Below are 16,867 nucleotides of genomic sequence, written 5' to 3' on the forward strand. Positions count from 1 at the left end.
ATTCTTTTTCTTGGTAGACAAAGAATGTTCTGCTTAAAAGAATGTTCTGCTACCTAGACAGCCCTGTGCTTCATTATATCAAAACATGACTAATGAGAAAATGTCTGTATAGGAAACAATGAGTGAGGCCCCAGTCCTGCAAACACTTACTTACAGGACAGTCAGAGCAGAATCATTTTTGGGCCACAGGACACAATGTTCTCCACAGGTTTCAATTTAAGTCACACAAAAAAAGCATTGGCTCTCTAAAGGTCGAAAACATTTGGAAATTGTACTTTAATCCAGTACAGCATACAAAACAGAAGGAAGTCAGTCTGTGGAGGGCCATTATTTAAAAAATATCACCAATTAATTATTCCTGACATCTAAAAGTGTACAAAACCCTGCACAGACTGAAGCCAGAACGTGTTTTCTACGCAGAACAAGTTTCAGAGTGGTGCTTCTATCATAGAAACCTACACTTTAAATGAAAAGTGCAGATGCATTAGCTGCAATGGGTTTATCTGTTAGCAAGTGTTTGCCCATGTTTCATTGACGGCAGAATCGTACAAAACACACTCATCTGCTGTACAGGAGATCTTACGTTGCACTCTGTTAAAGAATCTGGGTGCTGTCCAAATGACAGGGTATAATGGTGAAACCTGGAAAATTCTGGTGTACAGCAGAAGGCAGCATCAATTCTGGAGTAAGTAGCTGTTTCCAGCAACGGGGTCCTTACTTTGAGACTTGCATAGGAAGAGGGAGCTTGCAACATGCTGGAGAAGTGGATGAAGACACTAGGGAATTAGGGTATGGTGCAGAGAGAGTATGTAGCAAGGGAACAAAAGCAAGAGGCAAATTAAGGGAAGTGTATAAATGTTTCAGTAAGATGGGCTGCCTGGAAAAACCAAGATAGAAATTAGGAATGGAACATGCTGGCTTGACATGGTTCATGTGCAAAGTAGAGACAGAATTGCTTTGGAAAGAGGAGGTATAGCTAGGAGGAAAATACAATCCCCCCCAACCAGTCCAGTCTTTTCAAACCAAAGAGGAGGAAGTTGGTCTTTGGAGAGACTGATCAGATTTTACTTGCCAGCACGTTAAGGGTAATAACTGCAAAGTTGCATATTTCTGTAGCTGGCACTGTTTGCTGATGCAATTTATAGAGCAGCTACAGAGCTGTGACTCAAAGAGGCAAAACAGGTACCATAAAGATACTTGCTCTCCCTCTTTATTTTTGGGCAAGCTTATGCTTGTTAAAATAAGGATTTATGGCAGCAAGAATACTGAAATTATCAAAAAGCAAAAAGACTAAAACTTTAAGGAAGATGAAAAAATGGAAAAAAAGTAATTAAAACAAAAAAAATAAAGCTGGCAAAGGAGCAGCAGAACTAACAGAAGACCAACAAAATAATCCAGCAAAGAGAGAATTAGGATTCTTCTACCTTTACAAATTAGTATTCTTCTCAGTTTGCAAACTAGAAGCAAAAAAACCCCACAACAAAACCAAAACATCCTCCCAACTATCAGTTCCACAATAAAATAATGCAGACTTCCATATGTTTTATGACTATGGGGCACAGATTTAGCTACATTTGAATGACATTTCAATAGGAAATGTGAAAGTAAACCACAGTGAAATAACACACACACCAAAAAATGCAGCAAACATTTTACAGGGAAAATGTAAAGTGCAAGAGCAAGACAGAACTATTCCAAGATAAGAGATAACTTTGTGTTAGCCTGCTTTCTACAGACTATATCTAGCTTTGTGGGCTGGGAAGATTCTGATATAGACAGCAACCAATCAGATAATTTTAATATTTAGGCTAGTGATAGGCAAATGTAGCAGATGAAGTCAAAGTAGGAAAGAAATCCCAGAAAAGATAAAATTAATTTCTAGTCTGTAACAGGAGGAAAGAAACGAAGAGAACAGTTGAGAGAGCAAGTGGAGCAATGCTGAAGTCTTGTACAGCACAGAGAACAGAACAGGTTTAAATTCTCAATGGACATGACTAACTCAATACAGTGCAAAGGTAGGGCAAAGGTGGAATTGCTTCAAAAAGAGAGCATATCCTGAAGTGAAATATTATACCAAGAAATCCCTGCTCATTAGGAGAAGATATCTGGGTAAATGTGCAAGAAAAGGAGACACCAAAGAACGCCACTGTGATGGCAAGAAAAAGATGGAGGGCTGTTGTGGGGCCCAAGCAAATCCCAGAGCTGCTTGCAACCCTGGCAATGAAAAATAAAATAAAATAAATAAATGCATAGCCAACGTGTGGGAGCATCGTGTGAGGACTCCGTGGGAGTGCTGCCACCCTAGCCCATGCCCCATCCCAGCCGGTGCCTGGCTGCCCTGGTGCTAGGAAGGTGCTTCTTACCCTGCCTCCCTCCTGAGCTGGTGTCTTCCCACCTCCTGAAACAGAGCGCCCAGGGCCACTGACAGCAGAAACACAGACACAGCCCGGGGGAGAAGCACTGTGAACAGGGAGGGAATGGGGCTGTTAACATGCTGTGTCCGTGGGGACCCAGGCGAGGGACTGAGGGAAGCACAGGGAAGAGATGGAAAAGTAGAGTCAGGAACTGGCAGCTTTCACCTTTGGTTTGCCTGACTTTTTGTGCACTCATGGGGCTCTCCATGCGTGTTGCAGCCTGAGTGGTATTTTCATCACCAAATTCTCTGTCTCTTCTGTGATGGAGATGATACTTCTGGTGTCTAGAGGACGAGCTGGGCTGTCTGCCATGTTGAACACAGCCTTCCCTATGGGGTGACTTGGGGCCAGCTCTGTAGTCTCCCACATGAAAATCCCCTCTTCCTTCCCCAAAACAGAATTACCAACCATCTGCTATGCATAATGCTGCAGACAACTGAATTCTCCTTTACTAAAATCACTTAAACTCTTTTCCAACAAAAGCAGTTTTTCACTGCAAACTCTCTTAAAAAGTATTTCATACACTTTGAACTAGAACATTTTATTGCCTTTTAAAAAATTTGAATTACTGCATTTCCTGACTTACTACAACACCTTTTTATCACTCTTCCCGTACTGTGACAATGTTTTTCAAGGCTGGAAGGGAGCATCCTTCTCAGACTCAACGTGCCTCTGAGACTAGCTCAGTTAGGCCTTTCCTCACATCTCTGGTGTCTAGAGCTGCACTGCAGCTCCTCTGGCTCCAGGCTGCACCTGGGACACAGGGCCAGGAACCAGGAGAGCAGGCAGCAGGGCAGCTGAGCGCTGCCTGTAAGAGCGTGGGTCCTGGTGTCCTCTACCCCTCCGGTCTGGGGTAGCGTGAGAGGGAATGGCATTGCTCGCGGGAGCCCAGTGTACGAGGTGCTTGCTCTCCCTTAGGAGGTCAGATATGTGGAGCCTCATATGTCTACATTCAGGCAAGCTGAGATGCACTGTCTTGTCTTTTTACCATTGTCTAGCGATATGGATTAAGAGGAAGATGGATTAAGAACAATTACATTAGCAAGCAGGAAGGAAGCAAGAAGCTGGTGAGAAGTGAGCAGAGGAAAGAATGATCAATGCTTTTGTACTTGTACAGCATCTCAGTTTTTTGTAGCCTTTTGAGGTGGGATTTATCTCTCCTATTTTTAATCATCAAAAAAGTTAAGCATTTGTGTGTGTAGGCTTCTTTTATGGCCTGTGCTGAAAGACAAGATGGGATGAATGTTCCTGCAGGACTGTAACTGTATAAGACAGGGAGGATGAATCACCTTGTAGAGGTGCCAGGTTCTTTCCACTGATGGCAGACAGGACTTCGGTCCTGGACGGGGGTTAAGTTGAGGGTAGAAGATCTTACCCTAACTCTCTTAACACTTGTCCCAGAGCGTGGGGTGGAAGATACTAGAACAGATGTGTTTTGCCCCGTTTGCGATCTTTTAAGCAGTATTTGTATATTTATGAAAACAATCAAGGCGTTACTAGAAATACTGCAGAATTTACAAACAAATAAAACAAAATACTAATGGTTTGGGTGAAAACTCACTAGTTCAGTAAGCACAAATCCACCAGTATTCAACCCCCTCCTCCATACTTACCACTCAGCCTTGCAACCATCGCATAGGTGACCAGGTCCAAATATTTATAAGGAGCCCCTACATTTGTGTGATACACCTTGAGCTTGTAACTTTATGGATGCAGTCAGGTACAGCTGCAAACCCTAAAACTACTCAGCTGCCTATTTAAATAAGTTAGATATCTAAATGTTATCATAATTTGTATTGAGAACAGATCACTAATGTAAAACCAGAAGCTGTATTAAGACCTCTGCGGAAATTCAGCCCACAGCCACTGTGCAAGTACAGGATGAAACCTTATAAACCTGAAGCCTCAGCCAACTACCTAAATTCATAACAGATTCACCTCTGAACAATACAGTGAAAGGGCACAAAGGATGCAATTGAAGTACGCACTGTGCATTGGTACAATGTTATAGGAAGGAATTCTGCTTTAAAGCCTTAAATGGGTGTAGAAAAATGGCTTGTAGCAAACAACGACCAGAAGGTGGCATTAGGCACATGAAGTTTTTGATATTCAAAGCTGCATTCCCCCTACACGCAGTTGCTCTCCTGAATACCTAAGAACACCTTTGTCTTTATTTTTCAACCCTTTATTGTTACAATATCTAATCCAAAACATTCTGCGTACCCTCTGGGAAGAAGTGGAGATGCTATGTGTTATCACAAAATCAAGCTGGCTGCAGTTCTGCAGTAATTGTATTAATTCTACATGAAAACCACTGCTAAGCACGTATCAAGATTGTTATTATTTAGGGATCCCCTCCCTAGAAGGAGTTCTTCTAGGTCATTCCTTTCCTTTCCATCAAATGGCAGCAGTCCCCAGCCACCTGCCCCATAAGCTTCTGGATGAGATGCTGGAAAGCACCATGCAAAAAGCTCTGATAAAATGCATGAAGGCAATACCTCACTGCTCCATCATTGCCTCTACATTACTTTCTCCCCAGAAATCCAAACAGTATCTCCTTCATGGCAATGCAGACAACTTCTATTACTGAGCTGGCTCAAGTTCTTTATTCCTAGCAAGATTAACTTGTAATTGCTTTAAGCCTAATTAAAATTAAGATCATATTAAATGTTCACTACCATACTTGATCATTCCAAAGGAGATTATAAATTGAAATAGTGTTGGGGATCATGGATAATGCAGTGCTGAATGGATGTGGCATTCTTATCAATAGTAAAAATTTGTTCTTTGTGCTTTAAAGTGTTGAACACTGCAACCTTACAAAGTGCAGAACGGAAAACTAATCATCTGCTTTAGGAGCATGACTAGGAGCTAATGTAGTGCAAACAATGAAGTTTGATCACAGATTCCTCATTTGCAACTGTACCAGTAGAAGAGCATACTCTTCCCAGTTGACAGACATCATCCTTTTGTTGGAAACTACTGTCCTGCTCTGGTCTGCCATCTCACCAGTTCACAGGAGCACTCCTCACTCTGCCTCCTCAAAATTAGCCAGATTAGCAAAAATCCATTCTTTCAATTGTTGAAGGCAGCTAGGTTGGCCAGGTAGGGGCAAGGGAGCACTTGCACAAGTCACTGAGCTGGCAGCTCAAAAGAGGTGACAACATCTGGTAGCAGAAGGGTGAGAAGGCACCTCAAGCGGCAACTCCACTCTCTTAAGCAGTCGGAGCAATGAACATTGCAAAATTCCTTTGGAAAGGCCTGACAGTTTGAGATGCGCAGGAGTGCTTTACAAGGACACGCACTGCTGAACAAATGAAAAAGGGTAATTCAGACTCCAAATACAGACCATGTTGATTAAATAAAGGAGGACACTATTTACGGCAGAAGACTAGGAATTAGAGAGTCCTGAGCCCTACTCTCATACTGCTGCTGACTGCCTGTGTGACTATAAGGCAGGCACTTATAAGTGAACTTTCTCAGTAAAACACAGTTAATAATACCCTCACATCCTTGTAAAGCACCGTGAAACCTCTGGATGGTATGTGCTCTAAATGCAAGTATTATCATTATAATATTCTGCTATTAAAGCAACAAGTTGGGCCAATGTTCCCTGGTGAAGGTTATTCGCTATCAAAATATGAGTTCCTTTGCTGGTTCTACATGCTCATTAATCAAACACATTTTATGGAACATACTGGTTTCAGAGAAGACAGGTTAGAGTACTGTTCAAGAAAGTTTTAAAGCAGACAAATTGGAGGTGATTGCAAGAACTGTGATGGAATGGGGCAGCCGATTGAACTAACTCTCCAAATGTTTGCAGTTTTTGTACAAAAAAGGCTAGTAAAATAACTGTGAGCAAAGACAGTTCCCATGCTGAGAGAAATGTATCAAGCCTGAGTGTAGACTGTAGGGAGAGGGAAGTTCCACAGTCAATTTATTAAGATTTCCTAGCCCTTAATTAGACAGTTAAATAATTTACTAGAATCTTTAAAGTAATGTAAAGCTCGTATGTGAATGGTACCTGTCCTGGACTGAGCGTAACCACATGGGCTGTTGTGTTCCTAAACTCAGGAAAGCGTTTCAGATCAGGGTTGGCAACGTTGACTTTGCTGAATATGCTGGATTCCTCATAAGGGATCCTGGTGGGATAAAGGAAACTGGTGTCACCAGGTGGGAAGAGGTGCCATCTCTTCCTGAAAATAGACAGAAGATAAAAATGTATTCAGTGCGTGTCAGTTACAGAAAAGAACTAAAGGCAGTAGCAAGGTTTTCAATAAAACATAAATCTGCCTCGCTGTGTGAATCTCCTACGCAGTGAGAACACAAGCAGTGCTTACAGGCTGTCTCTTAAAAGTGTTTTTAAAATATTCCACTTTTTAATTTTTTAACTGAAAAGATTTACAGCTTCTCACAAATTATTTTTAAAAGGCAGATAAAATAAAATTTTAAAAAAAAGCTCTTCCATCTGGTTACTCCTTCCTTCCTTTTACAGAGCTACATTTACAGATGCTCAGAGCATTAAAAATTCCTCTATAAACCAGGGGAAATTGTTTTGTTAGAGACAAGATACTCGCATTCACTGAATGAATAGCTGCTGTACCCATGTTTGTTTTAAAAGGAGGGCATTGTGTGTTGACAATGGTAACGTTCAAGGGGTATGGATATTATCTTCTGTCTCCTATCTTCACCTACAGTACTTATTTGGCTGTTAGTCGCAAACCCCTCATTCTGAGTAAAACTCACCTTGATGCTCCTATGCCACAGATGGCATAAATAAAAACCAGAGACATTCATAGACATAAGCATCCTGAAAAACCTGTATTTTTTTGTGATATCAGTACGACATGATGAAAATGTGGCTTGTGTGGGCCACTGGGGTTAAGAACTCACTGGAGTGACTAAACGCCCAGATGGAGCAGGACAGGGTCGTTCTGCTCATGAGGGCACTCGTGTTCCAGGTTGCTCTGCATGTGCCCAAAGAAGCAGCTCAACACACCGCAGTGCATGGCCAAGCACTGCTGAGACATGGACCTTGTCCTCAGGAGCTAATGTTTCTATTTCACTTACATGGATCAGATCAAAGACAGAAAAAAGAATATGCCAGAACTGGTGGTGCCAGTTTTATGGGCACTATAAATGAAATATCTTAGCAGGTACATATGTTATTTAAAAATAGGAGTTTTATATGGCAGTACTTTAGGTGATGGAAATAACCAGAAAGGAATACACAAAGGGAGAATTTATTACATTTAAGAGGTGCCAGACAATCAGTACAACAGTGACCCATGCACTAAGCAATGGAAAAGTAAAGGCAGTACTTTGCAGCACAGTTGGACAATTTGAGCAGCTCTCCTCTTTGTTTCAGACTTTAGCGAGATCTTTTCTTTTTGTCCCTTTCCTTGGTACTCACTTCTTGCTTTTTGTCTACTGCTTCTGGTTGTCAGTTCTAAGTCACAAATCCAAAAATGGGAGAAAAGCAGCCAAATGGCACAAAAACAGGAGAGGAATAGCAGGATAGCCAGAACTGCAGAGATCGGCACAGATGGAAGTGCCATCGGCCGCTGACATTTCTTGGGAATTACCAAAGCTACTGCTAGATGCAAGCACAAAAAATAGTTCTCCTGAAACTGAAGCCCTATTGTAACTTTATTTTGCCCTCCAAACGAGAACCTCTGAAGGGGCAGAGAATAACTAGGTTAGGAGGCTCATGGGTTAATCCTGCAAGCTTATGACAAAGCAATATCATGAAGCAACAAATTAATAAGCCTGAGGGATGTAAGGAGGAAATTCAAGATAACAACAAAGGGCTACGGAGTTGTCCCTTGCTTTCCTGCAAAGGCAAATCTATTTAAGTTTAGCATAAGCTTATATTCTGTTACAAAGCCTATCTTGTCTGTGAGTCTCAAAAGGGACTCTTTCTGCTCTGAAGAAGCAAAGGATTCACAAGCTGGTGGAAGTTTGCAATCTATTTACAGGCTTTTCTCTGAAGAGGAAAACAACTTTGTTTTTTCAGGCCATGCAAAGGCTCCTTCTTTCCCTAAGAGGAACAAGGATTTTGTTCTACCAGAGGGGGAGGAAATGTCTTGGGAAGGCAGGTAAAATTGCTACGTGATGGTGGACTCTGGCTCAAGTTCAACACCTGAAGGTAGAGATCAAAGCAGCAGGGCAGGTATCAGGTCTGCTAGATTACTGTACTTATCTAGTATACCCAGTATTTAGGTGGATCCTTAGAAGATATTTAGGCATGCAAGTCTCGGTTTTCAATGAGATTTCTGGCTCCTAAATACACTTAAGCATCTGGACTTCAATGCATAATGCTTACTGATGCGATCTGAAGTCTACAGGACTGGCTGCAGCAAAGCACAGTGCTGAGGGGGGCTTCCAGAGTGTCTCTGCTGCACGTTCACCTGATGATCTCAAGGCTGTTTATAAACATGAATGAAAACCCGCCTGAGAGCTAAACAGAGTTACCTTTCTTACAGATAAGATGATGACAAATTCATTTGCCTCAGGCCTTAAAGCCAGTCAACCTGTGGCACTGCCCAGCATAGGAGCCAGCATGCCTGACTGCCAGTCCTGCACCTCAATCACAAGACCACCATGATTTTACTGTTCCATAAAATGTCAGAGTAATTAATCACATTAAAATCCCACTGGCAAATTATTCCTTCCACTATATGCTATCAAACCTAAAAAATGCATGCAACTTGTTTTGTTACTCTAGCAATAATAGATAACAAAAACCCCCCTGAGGCCAATATGCAAGGAAAGGAGAAAAAAAAAGAATAGGGAAAAAAAAAGAAGACAGCATGCAAACAGGCAGAAAGATATAGCAACAAAGCCACATGCTCCAAAATTAGCTTGGAGCCTCAAGTGTCCCTTTCAACTTTGCGCACAGCTGGCTGCTCCCAGCCTGATGTTCCCCTTTTAAATTAATTCTAACAGGCTATTAGAGGGTCTTGCACAGAGAATATCATAAAAGTCTAAAGTAGTTTATTTCTATTTTGTATCTGGGCCTTTTATTTTTAACTCTTTATCTCCCAATTCCAAATTCCTGAATTCATAACTACTAGGAAGATTAAAATATTTATTATTGGACCACATAACACACAGATTGGGAAAGATCTTCCTCAAGCAGAAGAAAAAATAATTGTTACCTCCGTGCCCCAGTCAAACTCCAGCCCCTTGAAGTTCTGCCATTTCCTATAGAATAGTTCTGATGCTCTTCAATCATTGAGAGCTCAGAAAACTAAAATAATTGGGACCTAGAATTAATACTCAAGAGTCCAAAACTAACTTTATAGCACAGTATAACCTTCTTCTGTATTTGTTGTATGTATATGCACTTGTTACCTTCCTTGTACTTGCAACACTAAGTTGCAGCCGTAGGAGTCCAAATGGCAGGGGGTGTTTGCTCCTTCAGAACCAATCCACAGCGTGCTCTCTTTTCCACTTCTTCCAGGAAAACCAAAGTCAGACCACCTTATATCCTACAGCAATGAAATGGTTATTTATGTAAGCTGTTGAACTGATTCACATCCTACCCTTAGTTCTCCGAGTCTCTTTTCTTCTCCCTCCACCGCTCAGTTGCTCTTTATCCACTGCAGCTGCAGCTCCTTGGTGGGGTTCCCACACGCATGGCCTGTGCCCCTTCCTCCAAAATTCTCCTCTCTAATAGCATGTCTTCTGCTGACTTTCTTCTTTTTCTGTCTGAGTACACAGCCTCCCAGATCTCTGTCTCCAGTTCTCATCCCAGTCTTTCGTATCACTCAAGTTACCCGCTTGCTCTACAGAAGGACTGCTCAACTGCTCGTAGCCATATGTGGTTTCTTTTCCTTCTTTTCACTCTTTTTTTCCTTTCTCCACTCTTAACCATCTATCCAAGCTCAAGATTGCGTTTAGAAAAAATCTGATATATGGCATTTAAAAAAAGAATGAAAGGAAGGAAAAATCCCTGTTCCCCTTTCAAACCAGTCTGATAATCCATGTGGCATATTTGCTCTCTCTTTGCTCCTGTCTCAGCTTTCTCCATGTATTCTGGAAATGCAGACTTTACCCCATCTCTGACCCAGTGGTATGCTGGTTTCTTTAAGTTTCTTGTTATTTAACGAACACATTCTTCTCCTGCCTTTGCAACTGCAGAGGTAGTGAACTTAAAACAACTCAATTACATAGCGAGAAATGGCAGAAGAGGTATGCATGTGTTATGAACATGATCCTGGAGCTTTCCAGTCCATTGATCCTCCCACAAGCAATTCCTTGGGGATGACAGCTGGCATGAGGGACAGTGAGGTATTTTTCAGATAGTTCAAGGATTTTGCAGGATGGCTCTGTATAGCTTGGATAAAGCTCTCCCATGTTTCTATAGCTCACCCTGCCACCCGCAGGGCCTGATCATTTGTTTACTGGAAAACACTTGAAGTATACTGGCCAGAGACACTGGTGCCTTTTGGCTGGAGCTCCAGACTGAGCCTTAGGAAACAGAGATTCAATTTCTGGCTTCCTGATGGCCTCAGGCAAATCACTTCATCTCTGAGCTTTATTTTTCCCATCTTGAAAAGGAAGATAATGGTATTTGTTCCGTTTCAGTAAAGCACTTCGGGGTCATTCACATCACCTAACTTTAGGAACCTAATTTAAGGTTGGCTCCTGCTCTTGTCAAAGGACTCTCAATCACACCTTGGAAAAGCCTCTCTCTTTCTGCTGTCTCTAAAGAGAAAATAGGATTCTAGCCTCCTAATTTAAGTATGTAAGCTAGCTGCTTGCAGACAGGTGGATGACTATCCTTTTTTAACATCTCTGGATGAGGAAAACTACAGCCAGACATTATTATAAGGATGACTTCACCATGACTCTGTATCAGGAAACCCTCAGAATGAGCGATAGCCTTCCCAAAAATTAGGTGTTGCTAAAGATTTTGAATTTCAGAGTTATTGATTTTAAAGATATCGTTTGAAAAAAATGCAGAAGTGTAATATAAACATTTGTCAAAGGCAGCAAAAAATCAAAAAGAAAAAGTTGCTCCTATAGATTTCAGCAGCCATAAAATTTAAAATCCAATACAACTATTTCAGTGATAAAGTTAAGCGTAACACCATCTCTACACTTTAATCTCACACCTAAATAGTTTTTGTATTTTTTTACAATTTAAGTGGAAAGAAAGCACACATAATCAATATAAGATTTAAAAGAACTTTTTGAAAATGCTGCAGCTGTAGTAAATAGTTGAAGCGATTATGGGTAAAATAGTTTTTAACCAATGAACTGAAAAGGAACTGGTAGGATTACTGAAATCTTGTCACAGTGGGTTCCTTTTCTACAATAAAAAGCCACGGTAAGAAAAAATGCACTAAAAGGTGTTCCAACCATAACAGATGGCACATTACTTGTGAATTATATTTATTTCATTTGCTGCTTATAATGAAGTTAATCTGTACCCGTATGTCACTATAAAAGGTCTCATTTCTATTTAAACTTCATGCATATATCTTGCTTCTGATTTATATCTCAAATTCTGTAATGAAATATCAACTGAACAAAAAATGTAAGATGCTAGATACTGCTCATAGATTAGAATAATGGAATCATTACCTTAGCCCACACAACTGTAAATGATAAACAGTGCAATCTAAATTTCAAACAACTTCTAAATGGCCCTATTAATCACTATAAATAACAGTGCAGTTGGCCTTCTTTTCCCCTTCAAATCACCTTACGTAAATCTAAATAAAATCTAAAAAGAAAAAAGGGGTTATCACCAAATTCACACAAGAATGGAAGAGACTTTCTACAAAGAACTCTTTTGGCTGGTACAAATTGTATAGCAGTGTTTCAAAAGCCATATGAGTCTGGAACCGACGGATGCATTTCATTCCCATGCCTGTGAAACTGGCAGATGACATACACCATATTTGCTTGCATAACACCATCGATTTTTTCCTTCCCAGATTGTGCTTTAAAAAAAATCCACAGCATAACCATTACGTGTGTCTATTCTAAAATTGCAGTACAATCTGTTGCTTGTTATAGGTCAGGTGATGAGGTTGTGGAGTGACACCTGCACAGAAATGCAGTTCCTGGAGCCTCAATTTTGTTCTTGAATGGGGGCAAGGGGAAGAAGGAGGTAGGAAAAGGGTTGTTTCCTTCAAGTGTGTTTTTATTGACCGAATGAAGCAGAAGGCTACTCAGGTCTTCTGAGCTGCTATTACCTTGTGCCATAAAACACAGGAAAATGCTGTCTGTTGAGGCAGAAAGAGAGAAAACGAAGGCAGGACCACAGACGGAGGAAGTCACTCGGAGATCTGGGAAAGCCTGAAATATCCCTGGAGCTCCCAACTTAGTTCAAACAACATGACCCAGTATCAGAGTCGTGCAGCCCAAGTTTATGTGATCCTGGTTGTGTTTCAGTGTGCTTAGGAAGGGAAGGGAAGGGAGAAAGAAAGGTCAGATGGTCTCTGTGCCCAAAGCTTACCTTCCGACCCACAGAACAACGGGAAAGAAGACAGTCCGAAAAAAGACCGAGCACTGAAAAATGCTAATTTTACTGCTATAAAAGAAAAAAATACATATAAGGAGCATGGGAAATGCTTTCTGAGGAAATAATTCATTTGAGGGGGCTTATCAATTTGTACTCTCTGTCATCCCAGTGACACAGTGTTTGCAGGGAATTATGATTCCATCTTCACATTTAAAAGTACAGAAACGAATAAGGCTTCATTTACTATTCTTTCTTTGTATCTTCTGAAGAAATATACCTTTTGTATAGCTATCCTTAATTTTGCCCTCTTACAATTTGCAAGGAGAAGTAGCAGGAATGTAGAAGAACCAATACATTGAAACAGCAGATAGACATGGAGAAAGTAAAAGAAAATACCCCAGGTAGGTGTCCTAATACCTGCATTTGGAAATTACCATAGGTTATGTACTTCCATGGACAGGTTACTTCATGTATTCTACTGCCTCCACAGACAATCAAGGTATAATAATCCTGCAGACTCAGAATCTCTCCTCCTCACAAACAGTTAATCTAAACATATTAAGGGAAGGAACTGTGCTACTTGAGAAAATGAGCCACAAGGCAAAACACAAAGCAAAACCATGCTAGAGTCTTGTTGCTACAAGTGAATCCATGCCATCAAATCCTCTCTCCTGAGTGGAGATGTTAATTTGGGTACCATTCGGGTACAAGGTGGATCTGGGGCAGCAGCAGGGTCTCAAGTTTGCAACATGCCAGGCCTGTTGGCTGCCTGTCATCTCCACACCCCATTCCCACCTCACTTTCATACCTGCAGCAGAGGTGCAGGGAAGGTGTTCAGCTGCAGTGGTCACACACATGACTCAGCACTCCCCAAGCCTTCCCAGTCACAAAATGATGCTGGGCTAAATGGGAAGGGGAGTGCTGCCAATGTGGTAGTTGTTTTTGTCACTTGTGGTGTTGTTTTTAAGCATATAAGGAGACCCAGAATTTTAGATGGCTGCCACTTGGTACTAGTTCTCTGTTAGCCTGAGAGCCAATAGCTTTTATTTCAAAATTTTAAAATAAACAGCCAAAGGAGCAGAGAGGGGATAGCAGTAGAGGTTTCGGAAGCTACACTAGATAATTTGCAATGATTAAACTAGGAAGAGATAACATTAATGTTTTACCTGGAAAATTTCTGGCTTGTCTTCAAATATCCTGGCAATGTATTTGTAGTCAGCGTAAGCCCAATATTTGGAGTACTCGTAACAACTGAATGGTCCAGAGAGACAAGAAGGCTGCCCACAACTCCAAGCCAAAAACTCTTCAAGTGTAGCCTTCACGTAGCTACACTTGGTTTCAAACTGGGGGACTAGAGCAATGAAAGAAAAGTCAAATATTACATGAGCATTGAGCACAGAACCAGTAAAAATAATATGTAGTTTCTCTCTCAGCTCTGTTTAAATGCAACATGAGATACTAAGTGGGACTAGGTGATTTGACTCTGGTCAACAAAATGGTTCCCATCACCTAACTCATAATTAAAGTCTGAGACTATTGCTTTTTCATTAAGCTTTAAGTGACTGTCTGTTACCTTGAACTTGCTGTGAGGTAAAGCACACCAATAGTTTACTGTTGTTCATGTGCAAGGCACCCTTCAGCACAGTAACTCAATAATATGCCCAAGTTCCCTAAACAACTGAGAGCCTGTCCTTTGCTTCATCTCCCTTCTTAAGTGTGAACTGCAAATGTGCACACAAGTATTTCTGTACCCTTTATTTTGTCTCCGTGGATTTATGTAGATGGACATGTTCATCTTTCTCTTTCCCTAAAGCAATAACCAAATCAGCACAGTAATGCATAAGAAGCAAATTATGGAGCCACACGCGTGCCAATGATCCATCTAAAATGCTGTGCGTCCTTATTTTTCATTTGGGACTGACAAAAGCATATTGCGGTGTTCCTTGGCAGACATAAAAAGTATTTACCAGCAGTGTTTTGCTCCTGTCATGCTCTGGTCAGGCTGACTGATACAGCCTTTCAGCTCAAGGTCAGGTCACTTGGAAGGCCTACAAGATAACCTACATCACAGCATACTTTAATTGTGGTTAATCAGAGATCTTCATTTCCCACAGCCGCTAATTGTGCCAGCTTCAAAGAGACTTATCCAATGTTAAAAAAAAAATTACTTTACTATATCTACTACTGGGAAAAAATTACTGCAGCCTGCATGAATGACAATGACGGAGCTGCAATGTAACCTGTGTAACTTGCATAGAGCTGCTCAGAAATGGGATCCTTTCACTGTTGTGCAGCAGCAGGTCTTCATTCTTTACTGGTCTCATTTTGTTATTGCAGCAATTCCCATAGAGTCTCATTCATTTGTTCTTATTCCCTTTGGGTGGGAGAACAGTTTTTACAAACCTTCATCACTATCATTTTGCCATTTTCCATCGTAGTAGCCTATGTAGTGGTTTTCCTTCCCCTCACTATCAAATTCATTAACTAAAAATGTCAGATAAGCCCCACTATTGAGCAATCCATAACCTGGGTCTGTGCAGTAGAAGGGCTCCCTACCGAAGAACTGCATACAAGACATGTAAATCACCTGCAAAAACCAAACCCCCCTGTATCTGATTCCCTGTCTGTGTTGCAGTCCAATGCCCTCTCCTGATACCCAGTCATTAATGCAGTGCACATGGTTTTACTAAAAGATGGTCTGATGGAAAGATTAGATAAAAGATACAAGCACTACTGAAGGTGGCTTAATATCTGTATTGTTTTGATGAGAAAAAAGAGTGCTTAGGACACTGCCTATTTTCCAAGATAACTCAGGAGCAAGTGTTTCAAAGGCAAGAATTTTAAAGCCTCTTTCTACCTCACAGTGTATTTCACTCTGAGCTTCATTTAAAAAAATCCAGCTATGAAAGGCAAGACTATCTTCTAGGATACAGTCTCCTCAGTGCAGGGTTCTTGGTTTAATTCATAACTTGTTCAGTACCAAGGTGTGGGTGCTTATGGAAGAATAAATAGTAATAAAAAATGTATTTGGGCAATCTGGGCAGATTGCTTAGATGGATTTGTAGACTGCAATTACCGTGAAAATGTTAGCAATGGGCTGCTGAAAGCAAGAATATTATTAACCAGTTTGCTAATACTTAATGACTAAAAGCTGAAGATGTTTTGTAATTGATAAATTGTAGATTAAGCCACATAAGTCTAAAGTAAGCTATCAGTGCTGTCTGATGACATGGTGACTGAAAGCATGACAGTCCTCCTCTCTCCCACCTAATGCCACAGACTGAAACCAAAGGGAGGGAGAGAGGGAACAAGTGCTTTTTGGAGGAAGCAGCTCCCCTCCTTAGTTAAGGTTTGGTCCTAACAGATGTCAATTCTGTTCTACTCAGAAAGACAGTGTTTGCAATGTATACTAAGGGAAATGTAGAAAAAAAAAAGGATGATAGCCTTAGGAAATAAAGCTAAAGCTCCAGTAAGAATGCAAGTGAAATGTCTCCTCCATTTCTTTAAACTTAAAAGAAAACCAAATGTCTATTCACAGCTGCTGGGGAATTAAAATTATTTAAACAAATAATCTAAGCAAAGAATAGCCATTTAATACTATAACAAAGCACAGGCACACTCACAAACCAAAAAAAAGGTCCATGCAGATCCAACTCCAATAACAACCTCAAATCTCAGCCTTATGTGACGTTTATGCAGCATATGGTGTTTGTATTATATTTTCAGCCTCCTATTCAGCTACTGAGTCTATAGCCACCTTTGCAGTCCCTCTCTATATCAAACCTCAGAGGTCTAAATTCTTTCACCATACTTAGTGGTAGAACCTCTGGGGCAGATGTCGAAGTTGCAGCCCTTTTCTATCTAACTGCGTATCTGACAGCATCAGCTCTATCCAGCATCTCTAAGAGACATTTCCTCCAGAGATCTTGTGACTCATAACTGATCAGCATGACAACCTCTTGCTCTCTCCAGC

The 16,867-nt window shown here is 40.9% G+C and overlaps 1 protein-coding gene across 4 annotated transcripts in view; it reads right to left on the bottom strand.

Moving 5' to 3' along the window:
* Positions 1 to 16,867, bottom strand: part of HSPBAP1 (HSPB1 associated protein 1) — a 38,336-nt gene that overhangs the window by 5,664 nt on the left and 15,805 nt on the right. For 3 of the 4 annotated variants that reach the window (XM_087732351.1, XM_087732354.1, XM_087732353.1), the window contains 3 exons: positions 14,061 to 14,245; positions 9,771 to 9,907; positions 6,439 to 6,610 (listed from right to left, as the gene is read on the bottom strand). In XM_087732351.1, the coding sequence (XP_087588477.1) occupies positions 6,439 to 6,610; positions 9,771 to 9,907; positions 14,061 to 14,245 (494 nt within the window). The remainder of the gene's footprint in view (positions 1 to 6,438; positions 6,611 to 9,770; positions 9,908 to 14,060; positions 14,246 to 16,867) is intronic. The other variant, XM_087732352.1, reaches the window with a different exon arrangement.

The sequence above is a fragment of the Nipponia nippon genome, unplaced genomic scaffold, assembly GCF_047370975.1.
Source record: "Nipponia nippon isolate SJK-2023a ecotype South Korea unplaced genomic scaffold, ASM4737097v1 scaffold_5, whole genome shotgun sequence".
Taxonomy (NCBI): Eukaryota; Metazoa; Chordata; class Aves; order Pelecaniformes; family Threskiornithidae; genus Nipponia; species Nipponia nippon.